This window comes from Tenrec ecaudatus, chromosome 1, assembly GCF_050624435.1.
Source record: "Tenrec ecaudatus isolate mTenEca1 chromosome 1, mTenEca1.hap1, whole genome shotgun sequence".
Taxonomy (NCBI): Eukaryota; Metazoa; Chordata; class Mammalia; order Afrosoricida; family Tenrecidae; genus Tenrec; species Tenrec ecaudatus.
This window is the reverse complement of record NC_134530.1, coordinates 32,535,018-32,555,743: the sequence shown is the minus strand read 5'-3', so window position 1 is coordinate 32,555,743 and position 20,726 is coordinate 32,535,018. Positions and strand designations below refer to the sequence as shown.

At 38.2% G+C, this 20,726-nt stretch overlaps 1 protein-coding gene across 4 annotated transcripts in view; it reads left to right on the top strand.

Annotated features, from left to right (window-relative positions):
- Nucleotides 1-20,726, top strand: part of RERE (arginine-glutamic acid dipeptide repeats) — a 535,168-nt gene that overhangs the window by 292,888 nt on the left and 221,554 nt on the right. For all 4 annotated transcript variants that reach the window (XM_075550652.1, XM_075550645.1, XM_075550656.1 and 1 more), the window contains 2 exons: nucleotides 11,662-11,767; nucleotides 13,344-13,440. In XM_075550652.1, coding sequence (XP_075406767.1) covers nucleotides 11,662-11,767; nucleotides 13,344-13,440 — 203 coding nt within the window. The remainder of the gene's footprint in view (nucleotides 1-11,661; nucleotides 11,768-13,343; nucleotides 13,441-20,726) is intronic.

Here is a 20,726-nt window from a genome sequence, read left to right as displayed (position 1 = left end):
CGCCCCTCCTTTTATCACCATTGTACTAGAATAATGTCTGATAATACTCCCAGTTTAAGAGACACCTAGTAGATGTCCAAGATTTCAAGAAAGCATGCTTTAAAACGGATTTGAAAATATTTGTGTTCATTTATATTTATTACTATTGCTGCTGTTGAAACAGTTTTGCTCTGTAGTGACTTCCAGGAATAGATAGAAAGCATCTACTGAGCATCACTGCTCGCTCCGTTATTTTTCTCCCCAGCCCTATTTCTGTATTGAAATATAGGAAGGGATTTACATTAGAATGTTTTTCTAGCAACCACTGCCACCATAGCTTGTACAGCTGAGCAGATTCCTCTAAAGAAGCTCTGCTTTTTGTGGTAAAGAAAATGTTTGCTATCTTGATTGTGGTGGTGGTGGTTACACAACTACGCACATTTGATCAAAAGTGTAAATAGATGATTTTTAAAATTTTGTTTAAATTATGTCAGCAACGCTGATTTAAAAACAAACTACAAAAAACCCAAAGATAAAACTTGTATCTGAAGAAGATATACACAAAAGTTTGTTTAAAGAAAAAAAATCTTATTTCCAAAGATTAACATTATGTATATTGATGTTGGTCCTGGAACCTGATGGGGAATCTTTTTGACAAAAATTACACTGTTTTTAAAGACATGTGGTTTTCATCATAAGCTCTTTGGTTTCCTCTCTCTTTTTTTTCAAAGCAGCATTTTTCCAGCTCAGCTCACACTTGACTGAACACACTGGTGGATGATCTGGGGGTTAGCTAAGCTTCTCATTTCCTGCTTCCCATCCCCTCTCCTGCAGCCACTGCCTTTGTTGTCTGGCCCATGGGCTCAGATAGCTTATCACGGCATGTCTGTATTCCTAAACCGGTTGTAGGTGGAGCAGTTAGACACACATTAACAGGCATTACTGATCGTATAGCCCTTGGTTTGGTTTGGTTAAAAGGAGAGACGAAAAAATAAGACATTTAAAACAAGATCGGTTATTTTCCATAAATTACAGAAAACGAAAATTGCAACTTTTTAGTGTTCCTAATGATTTTCCCATTCCTACCCAACCATTTAAATTTGTTTATTGGCTAGGTGAGAATGTTTGTTAGCTGTGCTTGAGTTCCTATTACTGTGCAGACTAACTTTATTTAGATCAATAATAATCTCTATGGGTCTGTCTCTAGTTCACCATAAAAGTGCACACAGTCAGTTCTAAAAGTCTTTGTGCTGCTAACAGGTAATTTTATTTTACTTTGTTACCAGCTGTACAGTGTTGCAGTTTAATTCAGAAAGCAATTGTACCAAAAGGTTATCATCTAGAGAGGATGATCCATTGAAAATAGGTCTGTACCTCTTTATAAAAGATGATGATTCTGTATACTATATATTCTCGAGTGTAAGCCAACCCAAATATCAGCCAAGACACCTAATTTTACCACAAAAACTGTATTAAAAATGTGCTCTAGTGGAGGGAGGGTAGGGTGGAAAGGGGGAACCGATTACAAAGATCTACATGTAACCTCCTCCCTGGGGGCCGGACAACAGAAACGTGGGTGAAGGGAGACATCGGACAGTGCACGATATGACAAAATAATAATTTATAAATTATCTATGGTTCATGAGGTCGGTAGGAGCTGGGAGGGAGGGGGAAAATGAGGAGCTGATGCCAAGGGCTTAAGTGGAGAGCAAATGTTTTGAGAATGATGAGGGCAATGAATGTGCAAATGTGCTTTAACATAATTGATGTATGTATATGTATGGATTGTGATAAGAGTTGTATGAGCCCCTAATAAAATGATTGGGGAAAAAATGTGCTCGAAAACTCGGCTTATACACGAGTATGTACGGTATATAGTATTGTAAGCTAAATGCCTTTTGTACTTAAGAGTTGATTTTGTTTAATTTTACCAGTTTTCACTGACTGGAGCAGTACTATTTTTGAAATAATCATCAAGTTATCTGGAATTGTCTACTGCTAAATTCAGTTGCTCACATTATTTTTTTTCCCCGGCGTGCTTTTATAGCTTAATAGATTCACCATTATTTCAGAATATAACTGTTTCTGCAACTTAATGTTTACTTATTTCATTGAAACTCTAGATATTTCTTGATATCACAAACTCTGATTTTTTTAAAAGGAAAATACTTTAAATTTGAAACGAGAGATTTCTTGTCAAAAATCTCTTCCTTTACTTGATTAACTTGCTGCTCACCAGTGGAGCATTTGATTATGGATGCACACAAATAAAATAATTCTTTTAAAAATAATGTCACCTTCATATGAATTTGTGCTTTAAAATCTCTATTTAGGGAGCCTACTTGTTGAATTTCCATGTGTTCAAGGGTGGTGGAAGGCTGTGTGTGGCTTACTGCTTTTATCCTTTGAACCATGGTACTCAAGTGTAGACTTGGGGTCTGCATGGTTAGATTATGTCATAATATCAAGATGTTATTTTCTTTGTCACTCCTTCTTTCAAGAATGTATAGTGGAGGTTACCGGAAGCCAGTGATGTCTGATAAATGTCAACAGGTGGACAACAGAAACTGAAAGGCATTTTCTTAAAAGAGAGCAAAGCCATTGGACCTCCACTCAAGTACTCCCTCAATACAAGAACACTTTGCTTGATTAAACAGACATTCCATGATACCCACCTTGCCGACATGATTGCTGAAGACAAATGTGTGCATAAGCAAATGTGGTGAAGAAAGCTGATGGTGCCTGGCTATCAAAAGATATAGCAACTAGGGTCTTAAAGGCTTGAAGGTAAACAAATGGCCATCTAGCCCAGAAGCAACAAAGCCCACATGGAAGAAGCACACTAGCCCATGTGATCACTAGGTGATGAAGGGATTAGGTATCAGGCACCAAAGAACAAAAAAAATCATATCATTGTGAATGAGGGGAAGTGCAGGATGGGGCTCCTAGGCCCATCTGTAGACAACTGGACATCCCTTTGCAGAGGGGTAGCTTGGAAGGAGGTGAGTCACAGAGGGTGTAGTGTAGCATCAATGAAATACGCAACTTTCCTCTCATTCTTAAATGCTTCCCCACCCTTATTTTCATGATCCCAATTCTACCTTAGAAACCTGGCTAGACCAGAGGAATTATACTGGTGCAGATGGGAACTGGAAACACAGGGAATCCAGGACAAATGAACCCCTCAGGACCAGTGCTGGGAGGGTGGAGGAAAGGTGGGGTTGAAAGGGGGAGCTGATTACAAGGATCTACATCTAACCTCCTCCTCCCTGGGGGATGGAAAACAGTAAAGTGGGAGACGTCGGTAGTGTAAGATATGATAAAGTAATAATTTATAAATTATCAAGGGTTCATTAGGGACGGGGGAGCAGGGAGGGAGGGGGAAAATGAGCTGATTCCAAGGGCTCAAGTCGAAAAGCAAATATTTTGAGAATGATGGGGGCAACAAATGTACAAATGTGCTTGAGGCAATGGACGTCTATTTGGATTGCGACGAGTTGTATGAGCCCTCAATAAAATGATTGAATTATATTTTTAAAAAGCAATGATATCTTACTCAGTTTCTGTATTTGTTTTAAAAATTGTATTCATTTATAACCACTGTGATACCATACTGTTGTTGGTTGCCATTGTTCTGACTCCTGGTGACTGACTTACGTGCAGAGTAGAACTGCTTTGTTCGGTCCCTAATCTAAAGCCTGTCTTCTGAGTCATCTGCAAGGTAGGTTTGAACTGCCAACCTTTTGACTCTTAATGATTTGTGGCATTTGTGTAGTAGGTTTTACTGTTGTTATTAAGTTAGCAAAAAGCATCTGTTTTTTTTCCCCTTCTATTTTTGAATGCAGTAAATACTGAGAACTATAAACCAGATAGACAAAAGTACTTTGAATTACTCCATTATTTGTGAGAATGTAACTTATCCTTAGGGTCAGAAGTTTGAGAACCTGTTCTAGAAAACATATACTGATCAGTTTTAAAATAGCAAAATCTGTGATGTATCATTAATCATTATTAGTAGTTTTATTTTTTAAATACTATAATGGTTAAGTTAAATTTCTGAAATATTTTAGAGAAATTTAGTCCTACAGCCCAGGACACTGTTTCTCATTTCTTAAACTTGCTGGTCTTTTCGGCAACAACTGAGCTGGGTCGTCGAGCACTATTCAGCTTCTGTCAGGGTCATGTGTAAAATTGCATGTACACCTTCAAAAGAAGAGAAAACCCTTGCAGGTGCTGCTCCTGTCGCCCTCGTCATCAGGAAAAGCCAAAAGGACTAACAAGGCATCGCATTCTAGAGTATTCAGCCTTGAGTTTTTTTTAAAATCGTTTTATTAGGGGCTCATACAACTCTTACCACAATCCATACATGCATCAATTGTGTAAAGCACATTTGCACATTCATTGCCCTCATTATTCTCTAAACATTTACTCTCCACTTAAGGCTTGATTTTTAAAAAGAAATTCAAAAGATTTTTTAATATGGTGATGATGAAGAGTGTGGCAGTTTTCTATAGTGATGTCCATGAAGAGCGATTTTCTCTTCCTGTGGATCCTCTCGTAAAACTACATTCTTTGAAGAAAAGGTGGACTAGGACAGTAGAGGTTACTGAGTTTTCAGCCTCTTGAGGTAGGCGATTCCTCAAGACACTACACCTGTACTTGTTTTTTTATTTCTCCATTGCAAATCAATATAGGCATCACTCTGAAAATTGTTATGTTCATAAAGAACATATATTTGGATTGACATTCGCTTGCGTTGACTCTATAGTTAGCAATTAAGAGGATTTAGTTTGCATGCACCTTTTTGTTCTTACCCATCTGTTCAGATTGATTTTAGTCTAGATTATACTGCAAACACAGTTAAGCAACAGAAGTTCATTTGGCAAAAATCAAGAAACAGTGACTTTGAAAATAATTTCGGGTCATTAGAGCCTCTTTTCAGCACACTTACAGTTATGTCATCTTTCTGGGGATTTGCATATAACCAGTTGCTTGAACTTCTTGCCTGTAAATAGTGTAAAACATCATCTGCATCTCCCATGGTTCCTCTTTCATACCTCACCATTGGGTACCACGTGATTTAAATCTTCTTACATGAGTTCAGGTGTTGGTGAGTCTCTTGGAAATAGTATTTTAGATAGAATGCTACTCATAGGTTTTGAAAATTAATTTGCAATTGTGATTCTAGCTAGAGTCAATAAGCAGCTTGCCAAATAGATGTGGTGATTTGTGTCTGTTTTCTTTTGTCCATTTACCTTTTAAAAATGGTTCATTATACAGATGCTTGGATAACCGTTCCTCGGATAAGGGTGTACCCATTTGGAAACGCCAACAGATGTTAAGTAGCCGCTAAATAGGGTCCACGTCCCTTTTAGTCTATTTTAAGGAATTTAAATTAAAAGTAGTGAGGTGAGCCATAAAAGGGAGATGTTTCTGGTTCCACCCCAGTCACAGAGCAGGTCCATTCACTCAGCATGGGCAGTGCCTCTGCTGGATACCTTCTGAAAGGGTTTTAAACTTTTCAGGCTCACGTGCACACACAGAGGTGATACCAGGGGGAGCTGGAAGGTGTGTTTTAGGACAACACAAGTTTTGATACTCAATGTCAATAGGACATTTCCTTATCCATGGATCTTCTTTCACCTTAAAGGTAACAAACAAAATATGTAGTTCAAATACATTTAAGAGAGAATGCATGATAACGGTGCTTATTTCTAGGGGGCTTGATCAAAGCTCTTCTCTTTGAAGAGCAGGAATATGGGTTGGAATGTTGGCTTTCTGATCCTTGGTCAGAACAGAACTATCAGACACACACCTTGATGACCTGAGCTCTGGTGGCACTATTTTTTTTTTTGAGTGGTAATGGCAGCAATTCTATATAGATGGAAAAAGCACCTGGTGCTGTGAGTTGATTCCAATCTGTGGTAAACCCCTATGTGTTAGAACATAGACATGCACCATAGGGTTTTCTTGGCTGTAATCTTTACTGAAGCACATCTCCGAGCTTTCCTTCCCTGGCATTTCTGGGTGGATTTGAACTGCCAACCTTTAGGGTAGTAGTTGAGCAGGAACTCTTTGTACCATCGAAGACAGACAGTGGGTAAAGAGAATTCTCTAACTGATATGGAAAGCTTACCTTTAGATTTGATTGGCCTATTGTGGTAGTGACCCCTTCATCTGTTTCTTCCCTTCCCCTCCTAGAGTTAATTATGACTGAATCCTCTAACACTGGGCCCTAAAGGACTTAACTGAACTCTCCAAACTCACTACCATCTAGTTGATTCCAACTCATAGGGACCTTATAAGATAAAGGTCAACTGCCTCTGTGGTGGTATGCACACTTTCAGTGAATTACATTTTTCCAGATGATAAAATTAAGACTGACCTTGAGAAAGACTCAAAAGAACTCTTTAAATCTATGAAACTGAAACCCAGAACTCAAACCCACTGCCATTAAGTGGCTGAGTCATAGCAACCTTATAGGACAGGCTAGGATTGCCCCTGTGGGTTTTCTTAGTAATACTCAGTGAAAATCTTTAGAAAGGGCATTCTATTGACTTTGGATCTTCTATTTCTATTGGGGTGGCTGGGTTCTATAGTGTTGAGATGATGAATATCAATAATTATCACCAATTTGTCATTCTGTCTCGATTGTTTTGTGATTCCTTAGTCTATCTACCCTTCTCAGTTATCCAATTCTCAATAGTATCAGTTCTGCCTTTTAAATTAATTTTAAACACTGTTGTCTAGCATTCACGGATCCCTTGGAAACCTCTCTAGTTCTCCCAAATACCTGAGCTCGGGCAGTTTATTTTTTTCCTAGGCCCAAATAGCAGCAGGTGTTGCCCTCTGTTGAACTCATCACGTGTGTCAGTTTACACATTTCCTTCATTTCAAAAACCAAAAAACACCCTAGGCCAGGCATGTGGAAGAATCAGTACTTGAACACAATAAGAGTTCCTCCCTTTTAGTGCAGAACCTCACCCGGGAAGCAGACCTGACATGAATGTGATGTGTGCACTGTGTGTGGGTTTTTGCTTCGCTCTGCTAGGTCTCTTCACCATAATCTTTACTTTTTCAGAAATAAAATTATTTACTTCTCAGTGGTGTCACTCTATATTCTTGAGGCTTCTGCCATGGTTCCACATACTGTTTAAAATCTGTCATTTATGTACACTCTGACCTTTGTACAACTAAACAGTTATATCACTAGTAAATAATGAGACACATTTGTTAGAAATACTTAACATGCTCCCGGAACTGTGGTAAAGTTAAATCCTTCTCGCTAATTTGCTCCATGATTTATTTGTTTGTATTGCTATTAATACAATATTAATTTTGTTTTTGTTCTTTTGATTCTAATAAAGAACTTTATTTTGGCCTATTGCAGCTCTTCTAACAATCCATACATCACTTGCATCAAGCACATTTATACATATATTGCCATCATCCTTTCCAAGACGTTTTATTTCTACTTGAGCCCTTGGTATCAGCTCCTCTTTTTTTCCCCTCCCTCCACCACCCTTCCACCCTTGTGAACTCTTGATAATTTATAAATTATTTTTATTTTCATATTTTTCACTGTCCACCGTCTGTCTCCTTTCACCCATGTTTCTGTTGTTAGTGTCCCTGCCCGGGGGAGGGGGGAGGCATGTTGTATGTCAATCATTGTGATCAGTTACCCCTTTCTCCTCTTTCCCCCCAACTCTCATGGTTTTGCTGCTCTCATAATTGTTCCTGAGGAGTGTATTTGTCCTGCATTCTGTGTGTTGAGAGGTCTTACCTGTACTAGTGTACATGCTCTGGTCTAGCCAGATTTGTAAGCTAGAACTGGGGTCTTGGTGTGTGTGTGTGTGTGTGTGTGTATGAGTGTGTGAGTGTGTGTGTGTGTGGTGTGTGTGTGTGTGTGTATGAGTGTGTGAGTGTGTGTGTGAGAGTGTGGTGTGTGTGTGTGTGTGTGTGTAAAAACTAGAGGGATGTTGTGGGTTTCATAGTGCTCTACTGTACCCTGGCTGGCTCTCCCTTCCTTGTGACCCTTCTATGAGGAGGGGATATCCAACTGAGCATAATTTTGAATCTGGGAAAAGCAAAACCTGTAGGATGCTACTAAATCTGTATCACATAGTAATAGCCAACATTTGTTCAGAGTGAATTCACTCTGCATATATAAATTGATTTATTCCTCATATCATAATTGAGAATTAGTTGATATCATGTCCCATCCTTCGTTTTTATATGAGAGAATTTAGGTTTGAAGAAGGTAAATAATTTGTCAACACCTGAGTAAATTGCCAGGCAGGATCCAGTTCGGGTAGTTTAGGTTGAATGGAATGATCCTTAAAGGACCTTTCTGGTGCTTTCTGTGGTGATTGTATGTTAGGGAAGAAGATTTCTCATGTTTGAGGAGAACTCCGCATCTCAGGTTGATTGCCTTGCTAACTGAGAGAGGGTATCCTGTGTTCCTGTCAGCTACTGCTCAGTCAGTGCAGCCTCACTCCATGGAAGCCGCTTTTTCCCTTCTCTCTCCGAGAAGATGAAATATGAGTATTTTAGATGTTAGGGTGGTAATGTTAGCTCGTGTTGTTGTGTTAATTTAGAGAAAGAACCCGTACCCATTTTATCAATATAATTTTACAAGAATAGAAAAGAACCTACACTATCCATCTTTTCATATTTCATTATTAGGTGTCTTGAATAGCTCAAGGTCCCAGCAAAAGTGTTGTTTATCGGACTAGAATCCTATAGATGACCTGAATTTGTCTTGCACCCAAACAAGCAGTGCACTTCTTTTTTTTCACAGATGTTTAGCTTCTGTTTACTGCTGCTTATATAGGCAGCTTGTGTGTATTCGAGCTGCTGAAATTTGTTTAAAAATTTTGTTTGCTTTGTGTGTTGCTTCTGGAGGCTTTTTTGACACAATGCTGCCACTCAATGGTTATTGGTTAGTACTACATTCGGAAATCCAATAGTCCTTCAACTGCCTTTGTAAAGTCTAATATGAAGAGCCATAAATATAGGTACAAATAAATCAGAGCAGTAATTGCATTGTGTACAATCAATAAGTACCTGGGTCATAAAGTAGCAGATATGCTATAATTCAGTCAGTTGCAAGTTTACTGACTTGATTCTAAAAAATAGGCATTGTGTAATTGCTGGTTATTGCATCTAAAAGGCATTTCTCTTGCCCTTTGGGGATTTAGACATCTTAATTGTGTTTCTGAAATAAATTTTAGATGTTAGAACATTACTAATAGAACTGCAAAGAGGTCTGAATTTGTGTGTGCCCCAGCAAGTAATTCATTATTGTGAGCATTCACGTGGAAGCGTAATGAGTAGAGATTGCTATCATCTCCTAAGAGAAACCATGTTCTGGTTTAAAAACCAACAAACTCCTTCATTTCCCTGACACACTGCTTACAATCACCTAGTAACAGGGAAACTTATCGATATTCTCCTAAGTATCTGTGCAGTTTCGGATGCTTTTCCCTCTTTCAGTAGTAGTTTTAGGTGTGTTTCAGTATCCTCATTTTACAGAAAATGAGCCCGAGGCTTAATGAAGCTAGTCACAGAACTAGAAGGTGGTGCTGGGTTTTCCAACGGGGCCAGTTTTATCCCACAGGGGACATTTGAAAAAGGTTTGAAGCTATTTCTGATTGTTAAGCTGAGGGAGATGTGTGCCACTGATGCTTAGTGGTAGAATATGGGCATGCTCTTAAACACTCCACGGTGCACGGGGTGGCTCCTGACAGCCGAGAATTATGTTGTGGAAACATCCCCAAACAGGCTCTGCCTCCTCCATGTTTCTATTTTTCTGTGGTGAGTGTTGATGTCCTGGTCTTGGCTTTTATTATCTTACCTAGAAAAGAAATGGTGGCTTCTAGCTGCTACCCCCTGTCCACTCCTAGTTGTTGTTGCTCCTTGGATGGCCTGTGTATTGCATTAGCACGGCAATTAAAAGGTCCTTTAAGCTCAGCATCGGCCAAACCACAGGTGGGATGCAGGTTCTTCCTACTCTCACCTAGTGCAGCTGAACCAGACAGCTCTCTGGATCCATCAGATACTTTGTTTTTAGCAGTAGCTTTCCTTCATCTCCTTTCCCTTTCATCTTTCCCACTGTTTTCAAAGCCTCCTCAAGTGTTGCTTCCTCCATAATCCCCAGAGGGGAAGCATTTGTTCCTTTCATAGAGCGTTTTTGCTGTTCATACTGTTTAATCCTCTTTTTTTCCATGTACAGTGTAAACTGTGTAGAATAACTTTTGTCATGAAAACCTTTGAATATGAAAGTACATAGTAAATAAAAATTAGAATACCACCAGTTATATAGGATTGATTTTTGATATGCTCCATTTTAGTAAAACTAGTGACAGTACTCGATTTTTGTAGACCTACCTATTTGATGCTTTTATTGCAAACTCAGAATTGATGTGTACCATATTTAACTTGGATTAGAATTTTAATTTAGTCAAGAATTTTGAGGGGGAAAAGAATTTTGACAGTAACTCCTTTCTAGTTCATTAAATGGTGTAAATATTTTAGTTTGCACAGCCCTTTTGAATTCTCATTGAAGACTATATTTATGATCTCATTAAGTAGGTAGTGACTTCCGTCAGTAGCTATAGACTTGCATATATTTTGGGGTTTAGCCTTCATAAAAATGATTTTTTCCTTTGTTTTAGCTATTATACTTTTCTCCCCATTGACCTGTGATGAAAAGGTGGAGGTTACTATGAAGAATGATCATGGGTTTGCCGTAGGGACATCAATAAAGACACCCACCAGAACTGGAAATGTATTTGAAGTCCAAGGACATGTTAGTGCACTGCCATGCTACAATGTTTCGTGACCAGGTGCACAAACCTGATCTGCCTGAAGCTGTAGCCCCAAAGCCTTCTAGTAGAAGGGCTTTTTATCATCACTTAAATCTCTGAATGTGCTAGTGACTGGCTTAACTTCTATGTGGAGAAAATGATTTAATACCTAATTATCATGGAACTTTTCATTCACAAACATTATTGTGGAAGTGGTCTTATTCTTTGGACATTCCAGTTTAATAAGACTGGGTTCCCTGTTCTATGAATTTACGTCATGGCTACCCATTGTTTTAAGTTATGCTAGACTTCCAGAATAGCGGTAACTAGCAGGTTCTGTGGTAGTAACACAGGGCGAGCCTCTAGTCCAATAAGGGTGGTTGGTTGACAAACCTTGGATGACTTTTTGGCAGGCCTTACTTGGTTAAGTCCTTTCTAACTCATTATTCTTAAAAATCTTTAAGGGTGTGTTCACAGTTTTTAAAAAAAATAAATACATACTTAACAGAATTATTAAGATAAAAGGATACATTCATGAATTTTTTATGTGGTTTATATCAAATTTAAGAAATACAGTGTTGAATGAATCAGCTACTCAAACTAGGGAGATGTACAGACTTAAGAATGGCCTTTGCTTTCTGAAAGATAAGCAGCTTTGAGGGGAGGGTCAAAGGGTGCTCTGGTTAGTAGGATTTTTGTTTTAATAAATATTTGACCTCATAGTTAACTTAGATATTTTTGTGTTCCTGGTGGTAGCTGTGTGTCACCTTCTCTGCCTATCTACCTGTTTCCAGGGGCTTTTGGTCATGGGTATGATATGCACCAGTGGGCATCTCAAATCCTGTTCCTAATGCTGTTAGATTTTCCTTTTCAGAGTAAGAGGGACCATCTACTCATGAACGTCAAATGGTACTACCGCCAATCTGAAGTTCCAGATTCTGTGTATCAGCATTTGGTTCAGGATCGACATAATGAAAATGGTAAGCATTTCCTTCTGATTTTTATTCTCTTTTAACTTGGCAAAAATTTGCCAATAAAAAGACATTTACTACAAGGAAATACACCAAGTGATAAAATTTCTATGACAAAAGCTTTTTATAACGAAGGCATAATTGGCCTGGTCATTTCCAGAAGTTTCCTCTTTTCAGTCTTGAACATGTACCTTCTTACACTTGGAATATCAATATCAGTAGTGACACACATACCTTTTCTCACCTAGGAATGTGTAAGTATTTTCAATCCTACCTGTAAGATTATATTTTATTTTCATTTTTCATATTTAGTCATCTGAATTATAGACCCTCTCCATAGCCAGAGTCATGAACATGTTTCTAAAGCAAATCTTTCTGGATCATGTTTAGTAATTTATTGAGGCTCACGATTCTGTACAATAGGAAGATAGGTCCTTTGGAACAATATTTTTCTTCCGCTCACATTGTAATTTTACGTCAGTAACCTCATTGACAGGTGTGTATATAAATGCATATTACATTTGTTCATATGTACAGTAGTTCTGTTTTATTGATTTCCTCATGCTAGACAATTCTCACTTAGTCCCACCCATTAATGATAGAAGGTTTGTCCCTTCCAAGTTTTAGCTGAAGAAATTAAAACTTACGGGGGCCTAAGGGGCCATCCTAAGGCTGCTCCTTTCCTTCCTAAGTGGGGGTTGGGAATCCCACACAGCTGGATTAGGTTGGGAATTCCGCACTGTTGGGCCTAAAGTCAGTCTCTTTCTACTATCCCACATGGCTTTTGGTGATGTGTTTGAAATCAATACACCAGGAATCAAAACAATTTTGAAGAATGATGTCATTTTGTATCCTACCAACTTTTATTCTTTTCTGAAATTATAAAGCTTTGTGTTACAGTAGTTAAATTTTGGGTCTATATTGTACGTATTAATATGGTTATGCTTTTCAATGGAACTTGTAACCAATGCGTGGTTTACTCCATTATGGGATATTTAGCAAGAAAACGTGAGATAGACAAAACCTCTATGTATTTGAGTATTTGGTGTTGTTTCTGTGTGATGGATTTTTCTTTTCTCTTTTTACTTTATTAATATCGTACTTATTGCACTTCATCAAACTGGTTTGGTCCTATTAAGATCCTATTTTAAGCGCTCTTCAAGTATCCCAAGATACTTGAGGGAAAGCAATTATTTGAAAGCATCTATTTTTATTTATCTGTTGACATCTAGGCCAAATACATGATTACAATAAAGAAATAATGGTGTCTTTTAAAATGATGCATTTCTTGTCCCCCTTACACTCACTCACTTTTCCCTGCACATTAGTCAGCAAAGGGCATAGTTAGACTAGAAGTCACACCCAACAAGGTGCTGCCACCTTGACCAGGGTACACACTTTTTTGTTTTCACTGTTCTTCCTATATATGAGTCCATCTTTTTCTTTTGAACACGGAAGCTGTTAGAGAGGCCTAGTTCTTTATTGTGTTCTTCAGAAGGAGGTGGATACGAAAGACAAGCTTTGCAAAAGCGTCCTAATGGTTTTGAGCTCAATTTTAATGTCCTCTTTATTCATTTTTTGGCAGATTCTGGAAGAGAACTTGTCATTACAGACCCAGTCATCAAGAACCGAGAGCTCTTCATATCGGATTACGTGGACACCTACCATGCTGCTGCCCTTAGGTAAGTGCCGGGAGGAAGTGACTGTGTGAAAGGGAGGCTAAGGCCTTGTTTTCCTTTGATCATCACTGTATTAATCAGATACTTTCATTGTTTGAGTAAAATGATAGCCCAGAGTTACTGTGATTTTCGAGATTACCCAATACCTTGACGAATCTCTGTGGTTGTAACACCTTTCTATGTTCTTGTATCTGTATCTCCTTCAACATTATTGTCAAAGAATTGTTTGCTGAAGTTTTCAGGGTACAGTGTTGCAGGGGTCTTTAATTTGCTCTCCAAACAGGCAGCAGCTGTGAGCTAGAGAGACAAGGAAATGGAAGAAGCATACATGACAGCATAAACACAGTGGAGAGAACCTAGACAGTTCATAAGACTTCTCACTGGTTTTTAAAAATTTTTTAACAGTGATAACGTTGCCTCCAGAATTCAGTTTGTTCCAAATTCCTGTTTCAACACTGAAAAGTTCAAGAACTTAACATATTTTTCCCCGTAAGAAATAACTGGGGGGCGGAGGGAGAGAAAAGGGGAGAAAAAGTTAAAAAATGGATTGTGGTAATGATTGCACGACTCTTCTTGATATGATTAAACGATTGAATTCTGTGATATCTGGATTAAGTGCCAGTAACATTGTTTAAAAAAAACAACAAGAAAAACAGACATGAGAAGTAAAAAAAGATAGAGAGAATGGAAAAGCAAATAAGTTGTTCTGGGACCCAAAACTTACACTTGTAAATTCACTGTGGGAGCATTCAGCCTTTCCACATTATCACTCTCTCAGATGACACTATCTCCATCAAGGTACTTCTGATTTATCCAAATTCACAATAGCTTTTCATCCTCTTCGGTGGTCTACATTAGCCACTTTAATCACTTTATTTTAATGTTCATAATGTCAACTTATGTTGTATTCAGCCACAAAGTCAGACAAGGGACGACCTGATTGAAATTTCGCAATGATTTCTTTCTTTAACTCTATTGTGATTTTCACAGTTTTCTTCTTTACTTTATTGTTGGTGTCACGAACTTTCTTTGGAGCCATGGTTATGACATTTTATATAAACAGAGTGCAAAAGCACGATGATGCAGGTTTTAACACACCACTACAAGCACTGGGTGAGAGCAGCGCTTAGATAAGGGTGTGTCTTTGGGGTGAGGCAAGACTCAGCATGACACTCGATGCACAATCGCTCTTGACTTGGGGCAGGTTTTTTCAACTTGGATTTTTGGTTTGACTACTGAGTAAAGTTACAAACATTGAGCAGAATTCTTATCAAACCTGGCTGTTTTGAGTAGTTTGAGTTTGGAACTGTTTACCCATCAGGGTTTTACTGTAGGTATATATGAAGAGTTCCTATAAAGAAAGAAGAGGAGAGATGTAAGATTTTATTCTGAGACAGAGAGTACAATTCTAGCTAGTTTTATGGGCTTAGATAATTATGCCATAAAATAGAAGTTCCATGACTACTTGCTTGATTTGTACCTTCTGGGTTTTTTGTCTTTCAGATGAAAAAAGATAGCCATATGTTCTGAGAGTGTTTTAGGTAAAAATGGTAGACTTTGGGTAAGGGAACGAAGACAAATAATGCTTCTTTAAGCGTTTTTCTTCTGAAATAATTAAAGTGTAAATAACTGCTTTCTTTGGTTAAAGAGTATGATTTTTTAAAAAGTCTTTGGAGTTTGCTTCCTTTTAGCTTACCAACAATGTAAAATACATTTTCTGTTATAATCTTCATATGATATTCAGTCAAACCATCGGGAGTCTCTTGTGCAAAGCTAAATAGCTAAAGCCATTTAATTATTTCAAGGCAAACTAGTAGCAACTTCTATAGGACAGGCTTTGACAGACTTTTTAGGCCATGTAGTAAATATTTTCAGCACCATAGGCTGTATGGTCTGTCTCAACACCTTCAGCTCAGTCAGCAAAGGTAGCATAGACCACATGTAAGTAAGTGAAGCTTCCAATAAAGCTAGGTTTATGGACACTGCATTTTTCATGGGTCACAAGATAATCTTGTTTTGGTTTTTCTTTTCAATGACTTAAAAAATCTATAAACCATTCTTCCTGTATGGCTCATATGGAAAAGATAGTTGGCCACATTTGGCTTTAGGACAGTTATTTTGTCCCCTGCTTTGGAGAAAGGCGCGTGTATGATTGAATTTGACTTCTATACAGGACTTGAAACTTTTTTTTAGAGAATTACTGTTCTGTCAGCTTCCTACAAAGTGCTCTAGCTTGTTGTATTTTGTGCAAGTGGCTTTCTTGTCTTGAGTCGGCAATGTGGGACGACGAAAGTTGAAGGGAGTGCTGCTGGATTGATGGCTGTGAGGCTGAGGGATAAGAATGTGAACTGATCCTGGGACGTGCTCTTATCTTGCTGTGTATTCTTTCCCCCCATCTGTGTTCCCTGTTTCTCTCGGAGTGTGCCAAATACATTCTAAACAATGTATAGAGTTTCACTTTTACCAATAACGAGAGCAAAAATTGACTATTCAACTTGTTTTTACATAATTGTTTAAAATAGGCATATTTTCCAGGAGCTTTTCAGATTCATGGTGGCACAGTGACGAAGAGCTTGGTTGCTAACCTATAGGTTGGTAGATCAAACTCACCAGCTGCTGCATTCCAGAAGGATGTGGCAGTGGGCTTCCATACAAATTACAAACTTGGAAACCCCAGCTTTACTCTTTGAGGGTTGCTGTTATTCAGAAATTGGCTTGACGGTGAGAGATATGCCATTTCAGACCTGTGAATCATTTTTTCTCCATTAAGTATTTTAAAGGAAGAACCAGTTATCCCAAATACTGGAAAAAGTACCTACCGTATATATTCGAATATAAGCCGACCTGAGTAGAAGTCAAGGTACCTAATTATTACCTGGGAAACCAGAAAAACTGATTGACTCGAGTATAAGCCCAGGGTGGAAAATGCAGAAGCTCTTGGTGAGTTTCAATAATCAAAACAAATGAAATAAAATTACTAAAAATTGAGACACCGGTGGGGTAATGTATTTAAATATTTATTTTAAACAAAAGGACAACAAGTCATTTAACATTAGTAACCAGCACAGTAAGTAGAAAATAGGTTCAACAAAAACAATAAGGTATCAACAATGATACCTTAAGAGTACTATTCCCTAAGCTCAATCAGCAACCAAGTTAACATGTAAAGAGTTAAAATCCTTCAAAACTGGGTTTCTCATCATCATCCGTATCCCAATGCAGAGCTTCATTCAGCTGGTGTGAGGTCATCGTAGACGCTGTCTTCACTGAGATCGCCGTCATCACCATCTCTGCTGTCATTTTCATACAAAGCGCAGTCTTCACTGCCATCCATAGCATTGCTAACACTGCATTTCTGGAAGGCACGTCGCACCATGTCTTCTGGAATGTCTCCCCATGCATCTCGAACCGACTTTGCTATTAACTCTAGGTCAGGCTTCATGAGATTTCCTCCTTTTGTTAGTCGGGCTTGACCAGATGACATTCATGTCACATTCTTCGCAGATGGGCTTTAAAAGGCTTATTCAAAGATACACGTCATAGGACGGCTCTGATTGGTTAGATGTGAGTAAACAAACATTCAGAGCCCTGGGTTACCTCTGACCTGTGTATAAGCCAAACCCCAGATTTTCAGCACTGTTTTTGTGCTGAAAAACTCAGCTTATAAACGAGTATATTCGGTAGATGAATTTATTGCGACTGTTTATAAACAGATAGTTTCTCATGGTGTTTAATTTGCATAGATCACTGTACCTTTTCTTGCAACCTAGGAGCAGAAGTAAGGGGCTCTGGTGATGTAGTGGTTTATGCATTGAGCTGCTAATCTCAGGGTCACCGGTTCAAACTCACCAGCTGCTTCTTGGGAAAAAGATGAATCTCTCTTCTCCTGTAAAGTTTCTGAATCCCACAGAGGACAGTTCTATGTGATAATGGGTCGCTAAGTCAGAATCAACTCAATGGTAGTGAATTGAGTTAGTTAAGGGTGGAATCCATTCTAATAACATATTATTGTATTTTCACTATTTTATGGCTAAATACTTTTATGGCTAAATTGTTTTGTCATTGTTATTTTCATTAAAGAGAAAGGTAACTGTTTTATAAAACTTCTTCCATTTTCTTTTGTTAGCTCTGAATGAGTTGTCAGCTGGATTATTTTCAAAGGCACCGATGATAAGTCGTCATTTTGTTAGATAAAAGCTGGTTTAGAAAGTGCTCAATAAATGCTTGGTGGACTGACATTTGTACACCTGATTCCTGTTGCTCAGGAATCCACCCTTATTCTGAGCATCGTGTGCCCATTATTATTTTTTTTACTGTGTCCATTATTAAAGGGAGTTTGTATTGCCTGCAGGAGCACCTCCAGTAACAACAGAAATGAATTGCAGTGCCCTCCTACCCCCAGGAACTTATTTCTTTTTTCTTCACTCAAACTAATTTAAAAATCTTTGGTGGGTAGTGGGGGAGGACGGGGTGGCCAGGGATGTTAAGCTAAGCTTTGCATTTTTCCTCTAATTTTTCTTTTCAACTTTTATCCATATGAAGAGTTTATTCCTTTCCACCAAAAATACTAGGGGTCCAGTTCTTATGTGCACAGGATCATTCCAAACAAAGGTGTTTAAGCATGCTTGTGCAATCAGTGGATGGCTGCAGGTGAGTTCTCTCAGTAATACACATAGCTATTTGGTGCGTGCCTTATGAAAGAGGATACTACCAAACCAAAACATCATTGCAAAGATCAGCAAGCTGAAAGACTGATTGTTCCATCTATCTTTTAAGAAGTTTGAAGGTAATGAAGTCAATTGTATGAAACAAATTATAACCAGAGGTAAATCTTGGATTTAACAATATGACCCAGAGAGCAAGGTCCCATTAAAACAAATGTCTTCTATGGGGTTTTATTGATCCATTAAATATAATGCAGAGAGGTTAGCTCAGAAGGGTATGGTAACTTCTGGCGAATCCAAAGGGGAAATCTTGATAGATTTTTGTTCTCCAAGGACATGGAATGATCGGTCATAGAGGTTTATCATGAAGAAGTTATAAGAAAATAGAAAAGTGCATTGGTTAGAAAAGTCCAGGGAAGTTGCATGGGGTTTTCTTTTCCAACTAGACAGTGGACTTACTCTTTTGCTGAAGGTGGCAAGGCTACTGGGTAGCAAGAATTTCATTGGGAAAATGTACTCGTTTATCCTAGAGCCCTGGTTTTTGCCTTTTCAGATTTCTTTTTGTTCTCAAATCTAAAGCAACATTGAGAAAAAGAACATGGTTTTTAGTTGCTTGAGGATGCCCAAATTGCTGTTTTGACATGGTCTAAGTCAAAGAGTGCAGTACATTTTCTGTAGGACTTAGAGAGATGCAAACAGTACCTTCAGAAGTCTCTAGAGCTCAGTAGAGGTTCTGTCAAGAAACAAGAGCTTCACTTTTTGATATTTTTATTTAAAGAAGGTTCTTTTATTTTGTAGCAATCCTTTTTGACCCAGCTTTGTAAAATAATCCCTGGGCACATGAAAGGGGATCAAATAAATGTAATGATAAAGCATGGAGGACAAAAGAGAGAAAAACAATACTAATAACGGTAGCGCTTAGCAATCTTCCCACAGATCAAAGGCTGCTCAGCTAGGTGAATTCATTTTGTTTCCAGGAACTCTGAGCGACTCTTATCCATTTCATTCACTAAGGAACACACTGATGTATAAATTTGTCTTTCAAGCTGATTCTTGTGTTTAACAGGAGGTCAGAAAGCTTTTTGTCCCTTAGCCACCATGAATCAAAAGGGAAACCAAGTTCCTTTGTTGCGGCTTTTGTGTAAATTGTAGTATTGTAGCATTTCCTTCCCAACGTTTATTCCCAGAAAATGAAGCACTTCTACAGTTGTGAAATCTATAGTAATGTCCAGTCTTCCTGCTTTGTTGTCACCTTGACCGGCAAGCCTCTCTGCCTACCATATAAGCCACGGTCCTTTCTTTTATTTTTTTCATTACGTGTGTCAATGACTATGTGACAGTATTAGTGAGTGGGATGTGTTGGGTTTTAATTTCTAGGTAAGTATTTTGAGCCAGTACTCTGGCATACCTGAAAGAGCTCTGGATTGAAATGAGAGGATTTCTGTTTTCAACCTGGCTCTGTGACATAGCTTTGTGACTTCACCTTGAAGTGGCAGAACTCTGTTTGTTGCAAACAATAATCATCTGACATCCAGAAAGAAAAGGGGCACAAAATTGACAGCGTCTTCCTTAGTGTAAGTAGAAGTTTTTCAGAGTAAAACTTTTCTCAATGAATCTGAATTGAGTTTTTCAGATTATAAAAGGAAGCTCAAACATGCAATTAAATATAAGTGTGTACATGCTTATTTCTTTTTCTCTGGTTTATTGGATGGATTGATTGGGTTCTCAGATTACTTTCAAGTATTAGGGAGAGAATCAAAGAGCCGTCTCTAGGCACACTAGCAAGGAAGGAACTGTTTGCTCTGTACATGTCTCCTGCAAAGGGTAATGTTGGTTGGTGATGAAGGGATAGGGCCGGCTGCTGTGTGACTGTGCTGGCACACAATGACCTGGGCAAACCTTTCCAGGTTGCTGTGGCCCCTGGCCCAAGGAATGGTCATGTATTGATTCATGAGAAATTTGTATTGATTAAGGATCTTTGGAGAGGGGGGATAATACATGATATCTTAAAAACCTCAACTGTTGGAAAGGTGATTTTTAACTTTCCTATCACATATTTTCCTCTTCGAGGGAACATATATATTAGGATAGCTTAGGTTTTATGAGGGGCTTTAAAAGGTTTGTGAAAAACTTCTGTCATCTCTTAATCCCATTTTATAAAAAAATCTATGAAGCCCCTTCACAGGCATTCATATGTTTTGAGTTGAATTTTCTGTAAGCCCAGGTTCAAAAATCTTTAAGGTAACTTTTTAAGGTTTCTAATTACTTTCTTTTCATGCTGAATTACTTTTTCTTCTTTTCCTGGGCAGCAGCCAGAATCCTAAGTTCAGAAATTGAAATGGAGTGATGATGTCTATATACAATTCTCCAGCTATTTTTAGTATTTAAAAATTCCTTTACCTCTTTTAAGTTCCCCAAGGAATTCCTTAATGTCACAGAATCCTTCAGACTTATTTCCTGGCTTTCACTTACTGTTACTTTTTATGTGTGGAATAACTAACCTGTAGCATTGTTTGGGTTTTGTCTCTACATGTGTCATACTTCTTTAAACACTGTAAATTGTTAACTTACTTACTTGGACATAGAGTTTTAATACATTATTGACCCAGTATGTGGGAAAGAGTT